General features: G+C 54.2%; 5 protein-coding genes across 6 annotated transcripts; 4 read left to right on the plus strand and 1 right to left on the minus strand.

Annotated features, from left to right (window-relative positions):
• Positions 1-403: 403 nt before the first annotated feature.
• On the plus strand, positions 404-4,073 carry LOC126371575 (metabotropic glutamate receptor 1-like; the record flags this gene model as incomplete). The annotated part of the gene is made up of 7 exons (XM_050016898.1): positions 404-595; positions 736-957; positions 1,794-1,910; positions 3,104-3,257; positions 3,323-3,747; positions 3,847-3,916; positions 3,985-4,073. Coding segments are annotated over exons 1-7 (1,269 nt in total), but the record flags the coding sequence as incomplete, so codon positions are not given.
• A 290-nt stretch (positions 4,074-4,363) lies between these two features.
• Positions 4,364-6,024, plus strand: LOC126371576 (metabotropic glutamate receptor 2-like; the record flags this gene model as incomplete). Its single annotated transcript, XM_050016899.1, has 5 exons — positions 4,364-4,431; positions 4,499-4,680; positions 4,770-5,402; positions 5,480-5,791; positions 5,855-6,024. Coding segments are annotated over 5 exons (1,365 nt in total), but the record flags the coding sequence as incomplete, so codon positions are not given.
• Positions 6,025-6,952: 928 nt separating this feature from the next.
• Positions 6,953-12,706, plus strand: LOC126371163 (glutamate receptor ionotropic, kainate 2-like). Its single transcript, XM_050016394.1, has 14 exons — positions 6,953-7,107; positions 7,182-7,850; positions 8,700-9,202; positions 9,285-9,348; positions 9,696-9,841; positions 9,923-10,084; positions 10,167-10,366; positions 10,462-10,663; positions 10,741-10,826; positions 11,161-11,242; positions 11,333-11,381; positions 11,505-11,620; positions 11,700-11,921; positions 12,009-12,706. Exons 1-14 carry the CDS (start codon positions 7,038-7,040, stop codon positions 12,234-12,236), a joined length of 2,799 nt encoding a protein of 932 aa, XP_049872351.1. The 5' UTR covers positions 6,953-7,037; the 3' UTR covers positions 12,237-12,706.
• A 2,394-nt stretch (positions 12,707-15,100) lies between these two features.
• On the plus strand, positions 15,101-20,102 carry LOC126371164 (major facilitator superfamily domain-containing protein 6-A). Its single transcript, XM_050016395.1, has 9 exons — positions 15,101-15,214; positions 16,498-17,193; positions 17,269-17,461; positions 17,543-17,713; positions 17,847-17,996; positions 18,073-18,186; positions 18,519-18,711; positions 18,786-19,099; positions 19,237-20,102. Exons 1-9 carry the CDS (start codon positions 15,123-15,125, stop codon positions 19,348-19,350), a joined length of 2,037 nt encoding a protein of 678 aa, XP_049872352.1. The 5' UTR covers positions 15,101-15,122; the 3' UTR covers positions 19,351-20,102.
• A 225-nt stretch (positions 20,103-20,327) lies between these two features.
• LOC126371169 (uncharacterized) lies at positions 20,328-23,106 on the minus strand. 2 transcript variants are annotated; one of them, XM_050016400.1, is made up of 5 exons: positions 22,684-23,106; positions 22,398-22,604; positions 21,887-22,090; positions 21,373-21,563; positions 20,328-21,157 (listed from the first exon to the last, which is right to left on the minus strand). In XM_050016400.1, the coding sequence occupies exons 1-5, from the start codon at positions 22,747-22,749 to the stop codon at positions 21,100-21,102; spliced, it is 726 nt and encodes a 241-aa protein (XP_049872357.1). In that variant the 5' UTR covers positions 22,750-23,106; the 3' UTR covers positions 20,328-21,099. The 2 variants fall into 2 exon arrangements, with proteins under 2 accessions (XP_049872357.1, XP_049872356.1); XM_050016399.1 differs by having other exon boundaries at positions 21,887-22,132.
• Between the last annotated feature and the right edge of the window lie 23 nt (positions 23,107-23,129).

Raw genomic sequence — 23,129 nt, forward strand, 5'->3', positions numbered from 1 at the left:
GTACTTACTACCATACCCCAAGTACTTGGTACCAAACCCCAAGTACTTACTACCATACCCCAAGTACTTGGTACCAAACCCCAAGTACTTACCACCATACCCCAAGTACTTACTACCGTAATATAAAAGATATAACATGTGGCTGTAGAAGTACAAATTTTTAAAGCATTGCATAGGTACTGAATAATACAGTTAGTTTTGATATACATTTTGCGTGGATTCATTACGATTATTTACGATAGACCCGCCATTTTATCTCTCATACTTACGAGTGGTTGCATCTGAGGCGAGGCTAAAGTAAATTTGTCATGCTCGGTGGAGAGTAGGTACTCACACGTGTGATGAAGTGACGGTGAGTGACAGAGAGTGCGCGCGGCCGCAGCGCGGCTGCGGCAGTCGGGCGATGGCGGCGCGGGTGGCGGCGTGCGCGCTGCTGCTGGCGGGCCTGCGGGGGGCGGCGGCGGCGGCGGGGGCGGCGGCGGCGGGGGCGGGGGGCGGCGTGCGCTTCGGCGCGCTGTTCGCCGTGCACGCCGCACCGGCCGACGCGCGCGCCGGGGCCCGCTGTGGACCCGTACGGGAACATTACGGGATACAGGTGAGTATGCTGCTTGGGTTGGGTTCAGGTTGGGATCCCGACTCAAATCGTTTCTAAACCTAAATAGGTATCTGTTGTTCAAAGATTATTTTGTAATTATTGATGGTTCAAACAAAGTATGAGTGTGTCGTGGTTGCGAGCGCGTGGAGGCGACGCTGCAGGCGCTGGACGCGCTGTGCGGCAACGGCGGCATGCTGGTCCGCGCGGGGCTGCGGCTGCGCGCCGAGCTGCGGGACTCGTGCTGGGCGCCGCCCACGGCGCTGCGGCAGACCATCGAGCTGGTGCGCGACGCCATCGCGCCGCCGCCGCCGCCCGCCGCGGCGCAGCACCAGCCCGCTACTGCCGCCTCCACCTGCCGATCTGTGAGATGTTTTACTTAACTTTATTATATTTTTAGGTCGTCAAGTTGGGACTCCCTATTTTTTTAAGGTGTCATTTATGTTCCTCGTTATTTTTAACAATAAGGTACTTTTCAGGCCACGTCCCCCAAAGATGACGCTGTACAATGTTGCCTCCGTTTAAAATTTCAATTTCATGGATAACAGTCATACCTATGCATCTTTTACCGTTGTTTTAAATGATGAGTGACCCTTGTTATTACACGCAAGCACAAACCTTGCTGATACAGTGGCGTGTGTGTACTTGTATTTGCACAAACACCGCAACACTCGTGCTCATCAGAGATGTCTCATGAAGTGTGCTCCCACTAATTGCGAGTGCGGCGCGTCGCGCCAGTCGGCAGGTCGCGCGCTCAGTCGAGCGACTGGTGGATAGTAGTGAGCATGGTATAAGAATACCAGGTATGCTCAAAAGTGACAGCTAACATTCCAAGGTTAGCCCAGCTGACGTCATCCCACCCTGCGTTGCCATTGCGTAAAAAATAAATTAGCCACGACCAATGTTTTTAATTTACTTTGCAAGGAAATGTTCTACTTTTAGTAAAAGATTTACGTACATACAGTTTTAAAGATTTTGATATAAGTATGTGATAAATAATAGTAATTACAACATACATACAGTACATTAGTCAGTAATTCACTTAATTTTCAATAAGACAATTTACGTCCTTGGCATGTTGGAGATACCAATTTAATGGTAACACCTACGTCATCAATGGGCTAGCAATGGCGGCTTGTCATAGGATTGAGCACACCTGGCAACACCTGGTGTTCTTAGTGAGCACGGGCACGTGTGGCAGGCGGGGGGCGGGGCGCGGGGCGCGGCCGCGGAGCCGCTGCTGGCCGTGCTGGGGCCCGGCGCCAGCGCCGCCGCCGTGCAGGTGCAGAACTTGCTACAGCTCTTCTCCATTCCACAAGTAACTAATTACTACTAGAACATTATTTTTATTTATTGAGTGTAAAGAGGAACGACAGCTGTCAATTACGTAATAAAATCTCACAAATATGTAATAGAAAACCTTCACTCCTCTATAGCTAATGGCTAATAAAAACAGATTAGGTATAATACTGAAAAGGTTATAGGTATGCACTTAATGTACTTACATTACTAAATTCTGAAGCAATGTAGGCAAAATATGTGGCTTAGCTGGTCCACTACCATCACGTGCGGGTCACGTACCATGGGCGTACCGCAACACATTTATTGACTGTTCATTACCATTCTGTTTCTTATACAGGGTGTTAGTGACATCGTAACGAATACTTTGAGGGATGATTCAGGCCATGATTCTGAGTTGATATCAAGTGGCATTTTCCGTCGCAAAAGTATGGAACGGAAAATAATTTAAAAAAAACACATAAAATTTCATGAATTTTCCGACAAGAAATTCCACTTGATATCAACTCAGAATCATGGTCTGAATCATCCCCTTCAGTATTCGTTACGGTGTCAATAACACCCATACCTAATTGTATGGCTACTTGTATGTACTTGTACAGGTTGTAAGTGACATTGTAACGAATACTGAGGGGGCTGATTCAGCTCATTATTCTAAGTTAATATCAAATAGAATTTTCGATCGCAAAAGTATAGAATTGAAAATAATTAAAAAAAATATCATGAATTTTGCGACGGAAAATTCCACTTGATATTAACTCAGAATCATGGTCTGAATCATCCCCCTGAGTATTCGTTACGATGTCACTTACACCCTGTATACTTCTTGTAGTAACGAAACGGGAAAAGCTCATATTTTGCCTAACGTTTAGAGTTTGTAAACTTAGGGCGTGTAGAGTTAGAAGCTTGGCTCTACGTGAGATCTGATAACTTTTTGACATTGCGATTGATATGATCTCGTCTTGGCGACATTTTACATGATAGTTGTTTACGGTTGCGGATAGTTTCGGTTTCGGGGCTCTGTAACATGCCTGGTTACTTTCTTTCTTCCATTCATTTAAAAAACATATTTTTTTCTTCCATTTTATTTGTATGACAGTAAGTAACGACGCACTGTCCCTGTAGGTGACGTAGTAGGAAAGTTTATTTAGTATTTATTTATTTATTTAATATTAGGGAGATCAACAGCATTAATGTCATAGTTATTCTCAGGTGTCGTACTCGGCGACGTCGCGCGAGCTGTCGGACCGCGCGCGGTTCTCGACATTCTTCCGCGTGGTGCCCTCCGACCGGCACCAGGCGCGCCTGCTGGTGGCGCTGCTGCGCGCGCACAACTGGACCTACGTGCACGCCGTGCACACGGACGGTACGTGGCGCAGCGGGGCGGGGCGGCGCGGGGGGCCGGCCGGCAGTGACCGTGTGTGTGTGCAGAGAGCTACGGGCAGAGCGGCATGGCGGCGTTCCGCGAGGAGGCGGCGCGCGGCGGCGTGTGTGTGGCACGCGAGGAGGGGCTGCGCGCGGCGCCGGGCGCGCGCGAGGTGGACGCGGCGCTGGCGCGGCTGGCGGGCGCGGCGCCGGCGCGGCTGGCGGGCGCGGCGCCGGCGCCCACCGTGTGCGTGTGCTGGTGCGAGGGCCGCACGGCGCGCGCGCTGCTGGCGGGGCTGGCGCGCGCCGGCCTGCGGCTGCGGCTCGTGGCCAGCGACGGCTGGGCCGACCGCCGCGACGTGGTGGCCGGCCTCGAGCGGCCCGCCGCCGGCGCACTCACGCTGCGCATCCGCTCGCCCTACCTGCGGCACTTCGACACCCACTACCACGCGCTGCATCCGCACAACAACACGAGGAACCCTTGGTTTCGGGTGGGTCTCTTTAAACATGGCATTGTAGAATAGGTGTAGCAATAGTATAATATATTATTATAATAAACAATCACGTAATGCCTGCGGGTGTACTGTCAGGAATTCTGGGAGCAGAAGTTCAACTGCTCCCTGGAGGACCAGCCGGCGGTGGGCGTGCGCCAGTGTACAGGTGAGCCGGTAGACACGGTCGCCGAGGTGACGATTGGACGCCGTCACGAGCCAGGTGCTTGTGCGCAGGTTCCGAGTCGCTGGCGACGGGCTACACGCAGGAGCCGAAGCTGGCGCTGGTGGTGCGCGGCGTGTACGCGCTGGCGCACGCGCTGCGCGACATGCACGCGGCCGAGTGCGGCGCGCGCGCCGGGCTGTGCGCCGAGATGCTGCCCTTCAACGTGTCGCGGTACCGCCGGTACCTGGCGCGCGTGCGCTTCCGGGCGCCCGACGGCGGCTTCGTCGCCTTCGACGACAACGGCGACCCGCCGCCCGAGTGAGTCTCTCGCCGCCGGTCGATGCTGCCTCGCCTAATTAAGAACTCGTAGTAATGCGGTCGGTGTCCCACGACAGGCTCAGCGAGTACGACGTGATGAGCTTCGAGGACGGCGGGCGGCGCGGCTGGCGGTACGTGCGCGTGGGCCGCTGGCGGCGCGGCGCGCTGTACATGCGCGGGGGGGCGCAGGCGGCGGCCAAGTACGTGCACGAGGGGCCCGCCCCGGGCGGAGTGCGAGCTGCAAGTCACGTGGCCCTGTCCCCGCAGGCGCGCGGCGGGCGAGCGCGGCTCGTGCGGGCGACCGTGCGGCGCGGGCCAGTGGGCGCGGCGGGGCGAGGGGCGCGCGCGCTGCTGCTGGACGTGCGTTCCGTGCGGCCCGCTGGCCGTGCCGCGCCGCGCCGGCTGCCGCGCCTGCCCGCCCGGACACCGGCCCGACACCACGCGCACATGTACTGCACACTATTACACCAAACGCTACCACAGTACTCAACATTCTTGATTCTTGATTGCGCCAAAAACATAACTTTTTGCCACGCAGCGTGTGTAGCGGTGGAGGTGGAGTGGGGCGGCGGCGCAGGCGCGGGCTGGGCGCGCGCGGCGGCGGCGGGCGCGGGGGCGGCGGGGCTGGCGAGCGCGGCGCTGTGCGCGGCCGCGTTCGTGCGCCACCGGCACACGCCCGTGGTGAAGTCGGCGTCGCGCGAGCTGTGCGCGCTGCTGCTGGGCTGCGCGGCCGTGTGCCACTGCGCGGCCGTGGGCAGCGCGCTGCGGCCGTCGGCGGGCACGTGCGCGCTGGTGCGGCTGGCGGCGCCGGCGCTGGGCGGCGTGTACGCGTGCGTGGTGGCGCGCACGGTGCGCATCGCGCGGCTGGTGCGCGCGGCCGAGCGCGGTGTGGCACGGCCGCGGCTGCTGTCGGCGCGCGCGCAGCTGTGGGCGTGGGCGGCGCTGAGCGCGCCGGGCGCGGCGGCGGCGGCGTGGTCGGCGCGGGCCTGGCCGCCGGCGCCGCGCGTGGCGCACCCGGCGCGCGCGCGCTCCGTGCTAGCGTGCGGCGGCGAGCACGCGCAGGCGCAGCTGGCGCCGCTGGTGCCCGCGCTGCTGCTGCTCGCCGCCTGCGTCGTGCTCGCCGTGCGGACGCGCCGCTTGCCGCATAATTTCAATGAAACGCGGTTCATAGGTGACGCCCGTCTTAGTCGTCATGAATTAGCTGTCATTAGGAGTTGTGGGTGACGTGTGCGTGTGCGACGGGCGCAGGCGCGGCGGCGTACACGACGTGCGTGACGTGGGTGGCGTTCTTCCCGCTGTACGTGGCGACGGAGGCGCGCGCGCTGGCGCTGTGCGCCTGCGTGTCGCTGTCGGCGGGCGGCACGGTGGCGCTGTCGCTGGGCCCGCGGCTGTGGGTGTGCGTGTGCCGGCCGCAGCGCAACACGCGCGACCACTTCCTCACCGCCACCTCCATCCGCTGCCACATCGGCAAGTACCGCGCCACGCCGGCGCCGCGCGACCGGGCCGTCGGCGCCGCGCCCGCAGGCGAGCCGTCGCGCACCCCAGGTGAACGTCGTGAAAGTCTATGGAAATAATGTTCACTTGTGTATGTGTTGTACCATCCCAAATGGTGTTTATCGCCAGCGGTGTCGCGCGCCAGCCAGACGGAGGCGCCGGCGGCGCTGGAGCTGTGCGCGGCGGCGGGCGCGTGCGCGCGCGTGCGCCGCGTGCCGCGCGGCGAGGACACCGCCGACGTGCTCATCCTGCTGCTGCCGCACGTGCACGCCGCCCACCACCACGACGACAACTTCTAACACACTTCCAATACTTACTGTGTTTCTTCATTTTGTACAAGTAAGCTTTTGCCTGCGGCTTAGCTTGCCTTAAATTCGGGGTAACACGGTTCCAAAAATCCCCTAATAAAATTTCACCCCCTTTGAAAGGTTGAAGGCAATTTCCATAGGCGGCTGTTCCAAAGTAGCGCGACGCCGCCGTACCTACGGCCCCTCCCCGCAGCACCCTGCACCCGTGGCCACTGCCGACGTCCCGGTGTACCCGAAGTTGTTGTCATGTCACTCAGATGGGACATTTCATGCGGCAGCAACCAAGTCTCTTGTAGGGCTATGATATCACATCTATGACATAACTGCCTAATATTACCTACAGAGCGTTTTAAACCCTTGCAAATCTGTAAAGGCGCTTATCCATTAGTGAGTTCTAAAGGGCCGTCAGAGGAGGCTCTGTTTACGTTACGACTAGAATAGAATCTATAGTAGATAGCGAATTCAAAATCTTTCCCGAGGTTTGTCCCTACACTTAGTTATTATAAAAAAAAATTTGAAAATATAGAAACCTATAAATAATTCTGTGCAACAGAAACACGGCGGAACACCACCCACCAAGTTGTTCCACAAGTTGTCGTAGGTAAAATAACTACGGTGGAGCATGCAAATGCTCTTGCACTCTTGGTGTGTGTAGGTGACGAAAGTACTTAGTTGGTTGCACCGACTTTAGAATTTGGATTCTAATATAATAACTACCATTGAATATTTGATATTATAAGTACTTTTGAAGTGGGTTAAATGTTTTAACTTTTTTTTCACTTTAAATGAATGGATATTGATTTAGAAGTGCGAATCTTTACAAAAGTTTATAAATAAACCGTGTGTGTGAGTGGTAGAAAAGTAAATATTGATGTCGGCGGCGGCGGGCGTCGCGTGGCGGCGCGCGGTGACAAAAATAGCTCGCGCATGCGGGTCACCGGGCCCGCTCACTGCGCGGCACACACTCGTGCGCACGCACGCGCGCGCGGGCTCATTCGCTGGAAATGTCGTTCAGCGGCTGGTGGGCTGTGGGGCTGCTGCTGGCGGCGGCCGCCGCGCAGGATATCCGTATCAGTGAGTTCGCACTAGGTTCGGATCACAAGCCGTCGTAGAGTCGACATGTGTGACGAGAGTGGTCCCCTCCGCAGCCGTGGTGGAGCCGTCGCCGGTGCTGGCGCAGCAGCTGGCGGCCAGCGTGGAGGCGGCGCTGGCGGCGGAGGGCGCGGAGGGCGCGGCGCCGGTGGCGGCCGTGGAGCCGGGCGAGGCGCTGGCGGTGCCGGCGCAGGTGTGCGGCGCGGCGGGCGCCACGGCCGTGCTGGGCGGCGCGGGCGCGGGCGAGGACGCGCGGCTGGCCGGCGCGGCGGCGGCGCGCGCGGCCGTGCCGCTGCTGCTGGCGGGCGCGGGGCGCGCGGGCCGCGGCTGGGAGGCGCTGGCGCTGTACCCGCGCGAGGCGCTGGTGCTGCAGGCGGCGCGCGAGCTGGCGCTGGCCAAGGGCTGGCGGCGCGCGGCGCTGCTGCACGCGGGCGCGGCGGGCCCGGCCGCGCGGCTGGCGCCCGACGACGAGCAGCTGCAGCTGCTGGCGCGCGCCCTGCCGCCGGCGGCGCACGACGCGCTGCTGCGCGACCTGCTGCTCGTGCTCAAGAAGGCGGGCTTCGTCAACTTCGTGGTGTGCGGCTCCGAGCAGGACGCGCTGCGCGTGCTGGACGCGGCGCAGCGGGTGGGGCTGCTGGCGGAGCGCCACGCCTACATCCTGCTGTCGCTGGAGCTGCACACGCAGCCGCTCGAGGAGTACAGCCACGGCGGCGCCAACATCACCGGTCAACATCCTCACCTACCTATTTCGTGTTCAGTTTGCGTGTGTTGTCAGTGTGGCATCGGTAGTCGATATATGAATAGTTTGGGTCGAAGTAAGGCATGTGTGTGTTTAATCAAAACGAAACGAAGAGAACTCTAACAATACAGAAGGTAAGTAAGTAGGTACTTTTTCTAATAAATGGTATCTGGTATTTCGAGATCTTCAGTTTCAATCGAGAAATATTGCTACTGACTATTCAATTTAACGTTGTTTAAAGTTTAGGAATTATTTTTTTATTTCTCGACAGGACTTTTCCCGAGCAGGTTTCCCGGGAAACAGAGAACGAAAAGTCCTGGGACAAAAAGGAATGATAAAACATAATATCAAAGAAGCGAGAGACCCTCAGCCACAACCCACCCTGCTTGACACATCATTGGATGTAGCTCGTACTTGCATTCGAGCTAACTCGCTTAAAAAACGTTCTAATAGTTTTTATGTTTCAAACTGAGTTTATTCAATGCTGACAGTTTGTATTATTTTCTGACTCATGCACGCTAAAATAAACGCAGATTTCTTTGTATGCGTTGACTAGTAGATAACTCACACTTGCCAACTGACGATTGGTGAAGAATTTTATTTATATGTAATATAAATGTTTTATTTATATGTATGTTGTATGTATGTGTGTTTTTGTTTTTATATCTACTTATTTATATCTACTTAAATTCAATACTTAGGTAGGTAAGTAAGTAATTTTGAGTATTTAATATAGACTTGGAAATCAATGAAAAAGAACTACCTCACATTATTTCATTGGTATCTTCAAGAAAAATAATTTTACCAAGTTACAATTCCATAACAAACGTTTCAGGATTCATGTTGTTCGACCCGGAAGCGGAGAGCACGAAAGAAGCGACCGCGGCGTGGAGGACGGCGTACGCGGCGCGGCTGGCGCAGGCGGGCGCGGCGGAGGAGGCGGGGGCGGGGGCGGGAGAGCTGCTGCCGGGCACGCCGCTGTTGCTGGCGTACGACGCGGCGCGGGCCGTGGTCCGCGCGCTGCAGCACCTGCAGCTGCCCGACATGCCGGCCGGGGACTGCGGCGAGGGCGCGGGCGCCTTCCACGCCGACACGCTGCTCAATTACCTGCGCTCGGAGGAGGCGCCGGGCGTGACGGGGCTGCTGGCGTGGGAGGCGGAGGGCGCGCGGCGCGGCGTGGCGCTGACCGTGGTGGAGCTGGAGCGCGGCGGCGCGCTGCGGCCGGAGGGCCGCTGGTCGCCGCGCGCCGGCCTCACGTGGCAGCGCCGCCCGCAGCCGGCGCCGCCCCTGCCCAGCGACACCATGACTAACCGCACCTTCAACGTGCTCATCGCGATGGTCAGCTCACATGCTCTACATCCACTCTTACTTACATGCGGTGTGTCAACGTATAACAGTACCCCTCTTGTCTTTTTAACAGAATAAACCGTATGTGATGAGGCGGGAATCTACGGAACGACTATCCGGGAACGATCGTTATGAAGGTGAGAGGGACGAGTGACTTTATAAGAAACTCTCATTTCGGTGGCACTTGAAAAGTGTTCGCCTCTTGTTACTTTACAGTCCACTATTTATTCTTCACCAGTACCATAGAATTAGGAATGACTAATACACCGATCACAGATAATTTTACCTTATAGAAGTTAGTTAGGTACCTACCAACAAACACATTTCAAACACCGCGATGATGTGGCCCATGATGTGGCGTGCAGCCAAGCAACGCCTTGCGGCATATACAGCCATATTGTTTGTTGTACGCCACACACTCGTACATGAAATTGTAATTCTCTGTTCTGTGCTGGCGCTGATGATGACGTGTTGTTATACGCAGGGTTCTGCATCGAACTGATCGATCGGTTGTCGAAGATACTCAACTTCAACTACACGTTCATAGAACAAGAGGACAAGCAGTACGGCTCGTACAACAAGGCCACCGGCCAGTGGAACGGCATGCTGCGGCGGCTCATGGACGACGACGTGAGTGTCCCGCGCGACCTAACGGCAGCACCGCCTGGCTGGTGCCACAGGGGTGTAACGATGTAAATATTGTGTGTTCAGAACATGCACTTCGCGATAACTGACCTGACCATCACGGAGGAGCGCGAGAAGGCGGTGGACTTCACGACGCCCTTCATGAACCTCGGCATCGGCATCCTGTTCCGCCGGCCCAAGCCGCCCGAGCCCAAGCTGTTCGCCTTCCTTCTGCCCTTCTCCAGCGGGGTGAGCGACTGTGTGTTGTAGTGTACGGCGCGAGGACCCGCGGAGTGTGCGAGTGTGGTGTGAGCTGTGTGTGTGGTTGCAGGTGTGGCTGTGCCTGGGGCTGGCGTACATGGGCACGTCGCTGCTGCTGTACGCGGTAGGGCGGCTGTGCCCCGAGGAGTGGCAGAACCCGTACCCGTGCATCGAGGAGCCGCCGGCGCTGGAGAACCAGTTCACGCTCGGCAATGCGCTCTGGTTCAACCTCGGCGCCGTACTGCTGCAGGGCTCCGAGATAGCGCCCGTGTGAGTTGCCTATACACACTTTGTCGTGACGTGAATATTTTACGTTGATTTCTCTACTAAATCAGGAATTGAAAGATGATCTTTCAATATTATAGTGCGTATGGAACGCGCGCGGTGGCGAGCGTGTGGTGGCTGTTCGCGCTGGTGATCACGAGCTCATACACGGCCAACCTGGCGTCGCTGCTGGCCAAGAAGACGTCGGACGAGGTGATCACCAACGTGCGCGACCTGGCCCACAACAGCCTCGGCATCAAGTACGGCGCCAAGGCCGGCGGATCCACATACACATTCTTTGAGGTACCACACCTCTCCTCACTCACATTATTTATTTAAGTATTTTGAAATGTTTATTATACATGTGCCGTATGTTTCAGCACTCGCAGAGCGACCTGTTCAAGGAGATGTTCTCGCACATGCAGACGCAGAAGATGCCGCAGAGCAACGACGACGGCATCAAGAAGTACGTCCAGCTGTTACACCTCATACATGTATTTCGGCTGGGGCCTCCAGCTCAATTTTATTACACAGAAACACTTTTCTCCTCAAGTATCGTCTCAAAAATACACTTTCGGGCTATTGAAGTCTGTAAGTGATGCTCAGAGTACCCAAATTGTAAAGTAAGTACTTACAACTCAGTCAAAAAATTAGAATTACTACTGCGGTATATCGCCTATTCAAGTAAGTTTACATTTACCGGTCTGTACAATGACACAAGTTCATACACTAAATACATCATCATACATCGACCAGTGCGCGTGCGTGTATACCTACTCATGGTGGTGGTGGTGTTGCAGGGTGATGACGGAGAGCTACGCGTTCCTGATGGAGTCCACCACCATCGAGTACGAGGTGGAGCGCAACTGCCAGGTGTACATGGTGAGTGCGGTGGGCGGGGGGCGGGGGCGTACAATGACGTCACTCGAGCCATTGTAACGAGCCTGTAGCGACCATGTGTTTGCCTCGCAGGTGGGGGACCTGCTGGACAGCAAGGGCTACGGCATCGCCATGAGGAAGAGTAAGTACACTGACATACTTTTCTCGACGATTTTCTACTCGATTTTTTGTGCAGTACCTATACAATTTTCTATTTTTGTTTCACCACAATGTATGTACCGCTGGTTGTCGTTATTCCGTGCAGACTCGACGTACCGGCAGGCGCTGAACCTGGCGCTGCTGCGGCTGCAGGAGCGCGGGGAGCTGCGCGAGATGAAGCACACCTGGTGGGAGAAGATGCACGGCGGCGGCGCCTGCAAGGTACGCACGCATGCGCACACACCCACATACGTGAAGCTGGACAGTAATAAATGTTATCGGTGCGCGGTTCTGCCGACAGCCCGTGGAGAACTTCGAGAGTTCTAAGCTGGGGATGAGCAACTTCCTGGGGCTGTTCCTGGTGCTGGTGGTGGGGTGCGCGCTGGGCGTGGTGCTGTCGTGCTGCGACCTGGCGTGGCACGCGTGGCGGCACCCGCGCGACGCCGCGCGCTCCTTCCGCCGGAACTTCGCGCACGAGCTGCGCTTCGTGTTCATGTTCGACCAGTCGGCCAAGCCGCTGCAGGTGCGTCACTGTGTGCCTCCATGCGACACCCGGCGGTCTCGCTCCTGCCACGTAGTCTTGCAAATTCTCAAGAGGAACCGTCCTCAGGGTCCGCTGATCGAGTCGAAGAGCTCATCCGCGCAGAGCTCCCCGCGCGAGTCGGAGACGGCGGGCGCGGAGGAGGCGGCGCCGGAGCTGGAGGAGGCGGCGGACGAGGCGGCGGAGGAGGCGGCGCGCTGCGGCTCGGCCGGGTCGGCGCCGCGCCGCCGCCGCCGCTCCTCCATGCACACGGCCAGCGTGCGCCTCGCGCGCCTCGCCAACGCGCCCCGGGACTGACACCGCAGGAAGCGCCTCGAGCGAGCGCCGCTCACGTCACCCGCCATTTACACATAACATGGCATCAATGAGTTTCATTTAATTAGGTGCCTATGAATAATTTAGTTCAGGAAAAACTAAATAACAAGTAGGTAAGGACTTGAATTTAATGTTGTAACATAACACCATCACTCCTGTAGTCTCGATGGGGTAGGCAGATGTGTATTATTCCTTATCGCAGCTATACTTATTTTGTTTAGTATATTTTTTGTTTTATTTTATAAATATTTTAAGTATTACTAATTTTGGTCTAGGAATAAATAACTAATAGCAAAGTAAAGCAAATGATGCACAGTTAACCTAGATTATGATTACAAAACGCAGGATCCATTGATCGTGTAATGTTCTCACCAGATGATACATTCTAGTCACCTGCTTTAAACAACATTGTCGCCAATAGGTAAGCATTTAATAAAGATAGTTCAATCATAGCGCCCGTTATTTATTATTTCCTTCTCACGTTTCAGATTTTAGATGATTTTCCATACAACATAAACTCACTCTCGTATTCGTAGAGGGGTGCGCCACGAGCTTAGGAGGAGTTACAATGTTAGTTCTCATAGTCTTATGCCAGATGTCGCTGTACAAAAACGGTGAGAAATGTACATCGCGGTGTTAAGATTCCAACAGGAAACACGCCCCTGTGTGATATTCAGTTGCGAGAGCGGATGTCACCGACGGTAAATCGGTTCTAAGTGAACATTTTTGTGACCCGCCTGTTGTTCTGACAGGCGGGTGACGACCTCCACGTGGCCGGGGTTATATCACGAAATAAATAATCCCATTACACTCTCATTATATTTTATTTTATGAATCTGGGGGCACGGCAGTGCCCCCGCCAAGACGAGCCTATAACCTACCTTTTCTCGAAAGGTTTCGCCGATATTTTGAACCCTCATACATAACTCGATAGGGGGTTTAAGAAAACTCTTACATGTATGTGAGACTTATGCTGGGGAACATGGTTTAAAATATAATGAAAGAAAGAGTGAGTTCATGCTATTTAAAGCTGACAAAATATGGCCGACTATCATACCTCCAATCACTCTAAATAGCACACCTTTGAACCGTGTTTCCCAGTTTAAATATCTTGGTCACATAGTCACTGAAAATTTATGTGATAATGCTGATATTGAGAGGGAGCGCAGAGGGTTATCGGTACGTGGTAATATGTTGGCACGCAGGTTTGCTCGGTGTTCAGCAGAAGTTAAAATTACGCTGTTTAAGGCATACTGTCAGACTTTTTATGCGGGCAGCCTGTGGGCCAACTTTACACTTGGGACCTATAACGCTCTGCGTATCCAGTACAATAATGTATTTAGGGCTCTGTTTAGGCTCCCTCGTTACTGCAGCGCCTCAGGCATGTTTGCCGATGCTGGAGTCGACGACTTTTACGCGGTAATTCGCAAAAAAGTTGGCTCATTAGTACGCAGAGTGCGAGGGAGCTCGAACAGCGTCCTTAGGATGGTGGGGGACCGGCTGGACTCCGCGCTGCTGGGCCGGTTCACCGAGCTGCACGTGTTGCGCCCGAGCGCACGGTGAGGTTGCCCATCTGCTTATTATCTACATTACTTGTTACTAACATAGCATGTAAGTTAATCATACTAACATATCTATGGACTGTAGTCTGAGAATAAATGATTTTTATTTTATTTTTTTATTATTTTATTTTTATAACTCATTAATCTTATTAGACTACTAGAATGCTGTTATAAAACATAGAACACGTTCAGCTTAAAATGTCGTAAAATCCGAAAGAGGGATTGTGTCATGGGCGATAGGCTGATCCCTTGTCACTACAAGGTTCATCATCCATCTTAGACTGCGTATCAACAGTGGCTGCAAGTTGTCTTCTGAATATATCTTGTGTTTCTGCCCACCCCTTAGGGATTACGGGCCTGAGTTTATTTGTGTATGTATGTATGTACTAAAGTCTGTTTGACCTTAGATAACATTGCTTATCTAAATGGCGAACTAAAATATTAATCACACACAGATTACTTATCATAAATACAAGTGGACTTTCATACAAATATTGCGGCCGCCGCTGCGTTGTCGCGCCTGCTGCTGGTAATCTCTGGCTTCTTCTTATCGTGTGGGTTATGAGGTGGATTACCAACCTCATCAACCCTGGTGTCAGGGTTATTATTGAGCCGCCAAAGGCCCCTGACATGGCTCATGTAACGACTACATACTTACATCAGTAAGTAGGAACCGGGACCAACGGCTTAACGTGCCTTCCGAAGCACGGATCGTCTTACTTTCGGACAATTAGGTGATTAGCCTGTAATGTCCTAACCAAACTAGGGATCACAAAGTTATTTTTGTGATATGTCCTCACCGGGATTCGAACCCGGGCCCGGGACCCGGGGATCTCTGGCTGTGGCGTGATGGCGCGGGGACGGGCCGCGGTCGTGGCTGTGGAGTGCAGCCGCTGTCTAATTGACGACGTGAGGGAATGTGCCGCCGCCGCGACGCCACACGCCGCCCGCCCGCCCATGGAACGACCTCACGATGTCATACTATATACCTCTGATGATATACCCCTAACAATCGACATTCCAATTCATTTAAGTATATCAAAAATAATTAATGTCATTGCGTTTTTTTTTTCAACAAATAATCTAATATACCTACTTACATTAGTATATACCTATATCAACGATCTGATGAGGTGACGTAATAATGGAACCGATATGCTGATAGTTAAGTTGAGTGGCTACGGCTAGGTCGGGCCGGGCGGAGAGCGCGTGCGCGGGCGGTATCGAGCGGGCGGGGCGGGGGCGGCGGCGGCGGCGGCGGGCACAGGGCGGGCGCGGTCCGGCGCGGCAGTCCCGCGGCAGCAGCATGGAGGCCGGCAGCGCCGCCCCCGCGGGCCCCGCGCTCGCCGCGCGCCCTCTCGTCAACCCCGACGAGTACGGCGAAGTCGACACCACCAGGTCACCACCACCACTACCACTACCACCACCATCACCGCCGCTCCGTGAGGGGACCGAGCGCTCTCCCTCGATGTATCGTTTACGTACACGACATCGATCTCCCACTATTCCGTCCAAAAATTATGTTGGCTTGTGGTTGTGGTCCGTTGTCCGTTTGTTACCTCGGAGCTGCGACGTGTTCAACTACACCCTGTCGTGACGAAACCTTCGATTTTACGCATGTGACCGCCTTCTACGAACGTAAAAACTTAACCGAATAAAACAGGAAACTTTGCGCCATTATTATTCAGATAAGCGCAAAATAAATCAATACGGGTGGATATAAAAAAACGGGTAGTACTAGGACAAATCTACTTTTATTTATAAGCAGTACTTAGTCACATAAATTATACTTAGAATGCATTTAAAATAACTGCATTTGAATACTCAGGTATCTGTCCAGGAAGAACAAGCTAAGTAGGTGCTTATGTTCTGCCGTGTAGTGTAGGATACCAATGTTTCATTTGTTGGAAGCACTAGCTCGAGGACGAGGTCGGTTTCTGTAGTACTTACCTACCTAGTAGGTCAACGTGCGGATGGTTCAGGTTCAGTGTAAACATACACAGTGACTACTGGTGCAACATAAGCTGCCCACAGCTCGTCGGCGGGCGCGCCGCGCAGCCGCCAGGCGCCCGCCGCGCTACGTGATACTATCTTGAGTGTCTTGATATGAACTTAGTATCAAAGGTAGCCGAGGTGTCACCTTAAACTATGTATACCTACCTAAACCTAACCTATCTAAAACAAACACGTTAATATTATATCCTAAAAAGCATAAACATTGTATAGATCTACAAAAACTCCGATAGTCTCGTAGCCCACTTGTTTATTAATATTGATCAACCAAAATTAGCAAGCAATTTGTCTTCCATGCTTCGGAGGATAGGTACCTATGGAAAATCATCGGTCCCGGTTGTAGATAATGCATTGTAGACATAGATTTGAAAACTCTAGCAATAAGTTTGCCACTAGCTCAGACGTGTCGTGTATCGACATGGAATGGCAACTGTGGTGCACGCACCCGTTAAACGAAATATGTTTATGTAAGATAGAGCATGACGACAGAGTTTGATTGATAAATAATAAATAAATAAAAATAAATAGAGATGGAGGTCTTTGCCCGGCAATGGGATCAAGTAGGCTGTACGTACAAGGTAGGACAAGATAGCTAGAGCATCGGTCCTTCAACGGGAGTCGCGGTGCGGGCAGTTGCGGCCATGCCTAACCGAATGCGTCCACAACAGGTACCCGGAGCCGAAGGAGGCGACGCACAAGGTGCGCGGCCGCAGCGACCTGCTGGAGCTGATGTGCGGCGCCGGCGCCGTCGACCCCGAGCTGCTCACCGTGAAGACGTTCTACTTCTTCTTCTACTCGGCTTTCGGCTCGCTGTTCCCGCTGATGGGCGTGTACTTCAAGCAAATGGGCATGAACGCTGGCCAGTGCGGCCTGCTGATCGGCACGCGGCCCTTCGTCGAGTTCCTATCGGCACCCTTCTGGGGTGGGCTGGCCGACCGCTGGCAGAAGGGGCGCACGCTGCTGCTGGCGTCGCTGGGCGCGTGGGTGGTGTTCACGCTGCCGCTGAGCTGGGTGCAGCCGGGTGCCGTGGCGTGCGTTCAGCCCGTCAACGCCACCATGTACCAGCTGGCGCCGCCCAACTACGACGAGGAGCCGGCGCCGGGCACGCGTGCCTTCCGCGGCCCACAAGCCTCGCGCAGTGATGGCAGCCCGCTGCCCGTCTCCGACGCCATCAACTACAACCCCCAGGAGAACGCCAACTGGGTGACACCGCTGCACTCCTCCATCGTATACCGCAAGCCCGACATCCAGAAGACGTTCTTCCTGCTGCTGCTGCTGGTCGTCATCGGGGAGTTCTTCAGCGCACCGGCCATCACGCTGGCCGACTCAGCCGTGATCACGCTGCTGGGCGAGGACGCGGACAGGTCTGTACAACCCCGTCGTCTCCGCGCTTCCTCCTAGCAGGCAGTCGTTGGTGACGCATGCGCGGTGTGTTGTAGGTACGGGCACCAGCGCATGTTCGGCTCGCTGGGCTGGGGGCTGGCGATGTTCTTCGTGGGCATCGCGCTGGACCACAGCACGGCGTTCAGCTCGCACCCGTGCGGCGGCCCGCAGCGCTATGAGAAGAATTACACGATCTGCTTCGCAACCTTCTCCGTGCTGATGGGCGCTGCGCTCATCACCGCCACGCAGGTACTCACGCCGCCCCTACTTGACACGTGTATGGCCAATGGAAGCTAGATAACTACTATTTAAGCTTGTCGGTGGTTGCAGATCCGTTTCAAGTACGAGTTCGTGAGCGTAGAGGCGCCGGCGCCGGCGGCCCCCAGCTCGCCCACGCATGAGGAGAAGCTGCAGCAGCAGCTGGCCGAGCAACTGCAGCTGCCCGGACTCGACACATCCGCGCCCGCGCCGCGCCCGCAGCCCGCATTACACCCCGCCAAGGTACTACACACACACACATACCTACACAAACACAGTTTACTCTCGTTTAGTTTACTTTGTGAATCATTTAGTAGGTAGGTATTCTTTGTGATTGTTAAAATATGTTAGCACTAAATAATGTTACCTGGTGCAGGTGTTCGCGCAGACGACGCGCGAGATGCCGGAGTGGGTAACGGTACTGCGGCAGTTCCAGAACGTGAAGGCAGCTTCCTTTCTGCTGGTGGCCTGGTTCATGGGCTTCGGCATCGGACTCATCTTCACTTTCCTCTTCTGGCATCTCCAGGTAACATGAACTTTGATAACACCAGCGTGTGAAAGTAGAAGTTCTTGTCTGATTCACAACATATGGTCGTCGGCAGGACATCGGCGGGTCCCCGACGTTGTTCGGCGTGGCGTCCGTCATCAACCACATCTCCGAGATCTTCGCCTACTTCTTCAGCTTTAAATTAATCACTCAAATGGGCCACGTCAAGGTTAGTGTCCGAGTGAAGGTCAACCGTTATTTTGTTGTTTATTTTTAAATTACTTCATTATAGAATTTTATTTTATTATTATTATTTAATTTTAAGGTTCAGCTGAAAATCAGCGCTTTGTCGATCCTGGGTCTTCAAAGTTTTATGCTGAGCTGAGAACCCTTTTTGCCTGTATGTTTTATTTGATTTGTTATGTGTTGTAATGTGTTGTTATAGGTAAATAAATGCTTTATATATGTATCTTATTTGAATGAAGATCCTTTTTCCAAACAAGTATCTCATCATCGGCGAGTCCCTCATCATTATAATTTCCGGCGTGCACTGTGTCGCAGGTGCTGTGCCTGGGGCTGGCAGGCAACGTGCTGCGGTTCCTGTACATCTCGTGGCTGTCCAACCCGTGGTGGGTGCTGCCCTTCGAGTTCGTGCAAGGCGTGACGCACGCGGCGGTGTGGGCCGCCTGCTGCTCGTACATCGCGCACCACTCGCCGCCCGGCCTGCGCTCCTCCGCGCAGGGCGTGCTGCAGGGTGCGTGTCCTGCTGACTCGGGTGTGTACCGAGAGACGCGCGCACAGGGAATGACGAGCACGTGTGGTCCGCAGGGCTGCACCACGGGCTGGGCCGCGGCTGCGGCGCCGTGCTGGGCGGCGTGGCGGTGGCGCGCTGGGGCACGACGCGCACCTTCGCCGGCTACGGGCTGCTGTGCGGCGTGGCGCTCGCCGCCTTCGCCTTCGTGAACTTCCGCGACGGCGGCGAGGAGGTGAACGCGGGCGCCGACGCGGACGAGGAGGCGCGTGCGGTGGCGGAGGCCGGCGTGCTGGCGCCGCACGGCGTGCCCTCCAACCCGCTGCCGCGCGCGCTCTCCTCCACGCGGCTCGCGGACCTCGCACACCACGACCAGTACGGGGCCACGCAGGTACATAACAATACTGCGCCCACTCTTCTTCTCAGACTTGCACTTTATTTATTCTTTCCGGGCGGTGGTGTTTTCGTCTTTGAAAACCTACGAGCAATTATGTCTTGAAAGTGATGAGTTACGGCTATCGGTTGCAGAGCTACGGCGGCGGCGACAGCCTGGGCGTCCCGGGGCAGGCGCCGGCGCCGCGGCCGTCCAACCCGTTCCTGGCGGAGCAGGCGGCGCCCGCGCAGCCCGCCGCATACAGATAAACGCGCGTCACGTGTCAGGCCTGCCGCTCGACGCGCCGCGCGCGCCCAGCGGACACACTATATGGAGTTAGCACCCCGTACAATAGATTCAAACAGGAAATCAGTGTCGGCGCCGCATGTTGCAACTATATAAGTACTCCTTCTACTTCCAGATAATGAGTTTCAATTTGTAACGAACGTCGGATCCGCTGTACTCAACGTTCGACCATCAGATAAAGCACAGTTCATGTAGCGTTATGTGTTTTAATTAGTGGAGAGTTTGAGTTACGTGGTGTTGGTTATGTTGTGCTATAAGCGCGCAGTGCGGCCGCACTCGCCGTTGTTACTGTTGTAAATAACCCAACATGTATGTACGTAGGTGTGTATCGGGTGCTGTCCGACTTCTGTACTCTACTATATGTCTCACTACGCCGCCGCTAGCGGGCGGCACTGTTGCTAACTACATACCAATAAGAGTGTGCTGTATTGTACAATTTATGAAAGCGATGTCATATCATGGTGTGATGAGTAGAGGTCTATATAGGCGGGGAGGGCCGGCCGCCAGCCGCCGCGCCCTCGCCGCCCTATTTTGTTGATAATGTAGCAGATATTCTAATTATTACGATAGCTCTATGTATACAAGTATTACTACATTGTTGTACTAAGCTTGCCGCACCGGTTATATATTTTTGCACGCAGGCCGCCGCTGCGCCGCCGCCGCCGGTGACGACTCTCTCATTCGAATGTACTAACATTAAATGTTGAACTATTCACTACATTGTTTTATTTCTTAATCCTTTAATCTGCCTTCTATCTTATCAGGAATATAGTAAATTACCGACGTAGTTACAAAATTGAACTACGTAGTAACATTCATTGATCAACATAATCGTATTGCACCCCGCACCGGTCTGCCCGCACCCCGCCACGTCCATGTCGTCACACATAGGTACCCACTCTCCGTGACTTCGTGGCCCCAGGTATAAAAAAACACAAGATAAACTATGAAAAAAACTTTATTACTTACATATGTATATTCCTATAATTTTTCACATAAACCAACTATTTATTGACCTACATACCTACCTATATCACAAATTGAACACATATTCGATTATTGAGCACTTCTCAGTTCAGTCAACCAAATCATCTAATTAATAAGTCCACTTCGTGCCAGAGACTGCCAAATCTCAATATAAAATATCTGTACTTACTTATAGTGGGTACCTACTTACTAGTGTATTCTATGGTAGCGAAGTAATCACGTAGCGAGTGATCTTACATAAAATATATGTAAACTACTGAGCTCAGTGGGAAAAAAGCACGAAACGCAAAATTTCCACTCGTGAAAAATATACGAAAATCACTTCTGACCTGTAGGTTACTTATAAGTAACTTTTATGAATAACATTAATACTATATTGTCGTTTTATAGCACCCACGTGCACGAGGACACTCACAATAAAGTAATGTTTGGTGGTGGCAAGAGCTGCGGGTTCAAGTCCCGTCCGAGTTAAACTTTTCATTTTAAGTAAGGTTTTTTCCTTTGTTTCTCTAATTCTCTTGGTGAACATTTTTATGTACTTAACTACCATACCAAACAACATGAAACATGATACTCAAATTCATATTGGTAGGTATAGTAATCCACCTGCTTCATGCGGCGTGTCATCCTGTGGGGACGTGTCAACCGGAGCCGCTGGGTGTTGCGCCACCAAGTGTTTGCCGGCGCCAGTGCAGCGCAGCGCAGGCGCACGCCGCCCGCGCGTGTCACCTGTGCACGGCGCTGAGCAACGCACGCTCGTGTACAGCTGATGTCCCGTTTGTACTGCAACGACCGCGTAATGATTCGTTAAGGTTCCTATTGTGCCTTTCCCAAAATGTCTCTAAGGTTCAAAATGTCCCACGCCTAATTTGTTACCAATTTAACTTAGCTTTGAATCATATACATATAAATAAAGAAATTAAATTAACTGGGTTTTCTTAAAGATAGATGGAGTCTACTACACGGACAAGATCTTAGCAACTACAAAATATTAGTACCTCGCGTGAGATAGAGCGCGGCGCGCCGTCGGCGGGTCCACGCCGGCCCAGCCAGCGGCGGCGTGAGGGCGGCGCGCGTCGGCGGCGGCCTGCAGCAGCGCCAGCAGCAGCGCGGCCGCCTGCAGCAGCAGAAGCGCGGCGCCCGCGCCCGCCGCCACGTACACGTTGCGCGGCGCGTCCTGCTCCACCTCCTGCACCACATTCATTCATTTATTTGACATATCGGTCATAGGTGTGTCTCAAAGCTTGGGAGGTAAATCCGCAGTCCATCTCACAAGTTCGCATCGCATCATCGTTATCCCGTTTTCACAGTCCGGTTACCTAACCTGAAGATTTTGCAGGTGTAGTTTTTTAACACAGAAGCGAGTCGGAGGAAAAACCAGCACGACAATAGATAAAGATAATTTATTTGCTTAAACATGAGTAATATAAATACAGATTAGGTCACATAACTCCCGACGTTTTCCTTCACCGTTAAGCACATCAATTGTAAGTATAAATGATGAGAGCTGACCTCCATGAGCTCCTTGATCCTGGTGACCACCGGGTGCAGGCGGGCGAGCGCCTCGAGCATGGGCACGAGGTGCGCGCGCACGGTGCTGGCCGTGTGGGCCAGGTCTGCGGCCGCGGGGGACGCCAGCCAGCCCGCCAGCCGCGCGCGCAGCCACAGCGCGCCCGCCACCTCGCCCGCCAGCAGCACCGCCATGCCCGCCGCGTACTGCGGCACACACACCTCGTGACACGCCCACGACGCCGGACACTGACCGCGCCGGCCAAGTGTCAGGGTTATTTTATTATTGAGGCGCCAAAGGGTCCCGACAATACTCGTGTGACGACTAGGTACGTATCTACCACGATCAGAGAGACAGACTCACAAAAAGATATTTAATGTGTCATATGCCCACTGGGAATCGGACCCATGACCTTCAGGTCGTGAGGCCGACGCTCTAACTACTGGACCACTGAAGCAGACACTAACACGGCAACGACTGGCGAGGAAGAGTCCTGGGAGTAAGGTTACGTACCAGCAGTAACAGCCACCGGCGCGTGCTTGGCGATGTGAAGAGAGCGGCGAGCGCGGCGTGCGCCAACAGCAGCAACGCAGCGGCGGCGGCCGGCAGCAGCACGGCAGCCGCACGGTACTCGGCCGGCACCGCCTCGCGGGCCACGATGTACGCGCTCGGGTCCCACTTGAGCCGCGCGCCCGTCGCCAGCGCCGCGCCGCTGTACACCTGCACACACACACACACGCTCGGTCACGCCCGCTGTTGGCCGGTCCGCCCCACACGCGGCGTATGGCAGGGTACTCGCCGCCAGCAGCAGGTTGACGTGCGCCAGCAGCGCGGGCAGCGCGCGCTCGCAGCAGCCGCGCGCCATGTGTCGCTCACTCGGCTCACAGCCCCAACCGCCTGCGCAGCCCACGTCGCGTCACTCCCGCGCCGCTATCTCGCCCACTAATATTTATTTATGTCGCCACACATTGCTGCTCCCCAAACCTAATCTGACTGATAAGACGCTGACAGTTTACTGAGTAATCGAAATTCTGATATTTTATCTTTTTATTATCGTTCACGATGATGGTATTGTATTCCTTTCATTTCAAATCAATAAAAATGATAACAACACGTTAATAGTTCTTGACTCAAACTGATATCAGAATATCTAAGAGACACTTCCTGTTGGACCAGAACATATTGTATACGCTAGGTACCTACTGAAGCACAGCTGTCGTTGTCCTCACAACCCATTGTTATGAG

Source organism: Pectinophora gossypiella, chromosome 12 (assembly GCF_024362695.1).
Source record: "Pectinophora gossypiella chromosome 12, ilPecGoss1.1, whole genome shotgun sequence".
In the NCBI taxonomy this organism is placed as follows: domain Eukaryota; kingdom Metazoa; phylum Arthropoda; class Insecta; order Lepidoptera; family Gelechiidae; genus Pectinophora; species Pectinophora gossypiella.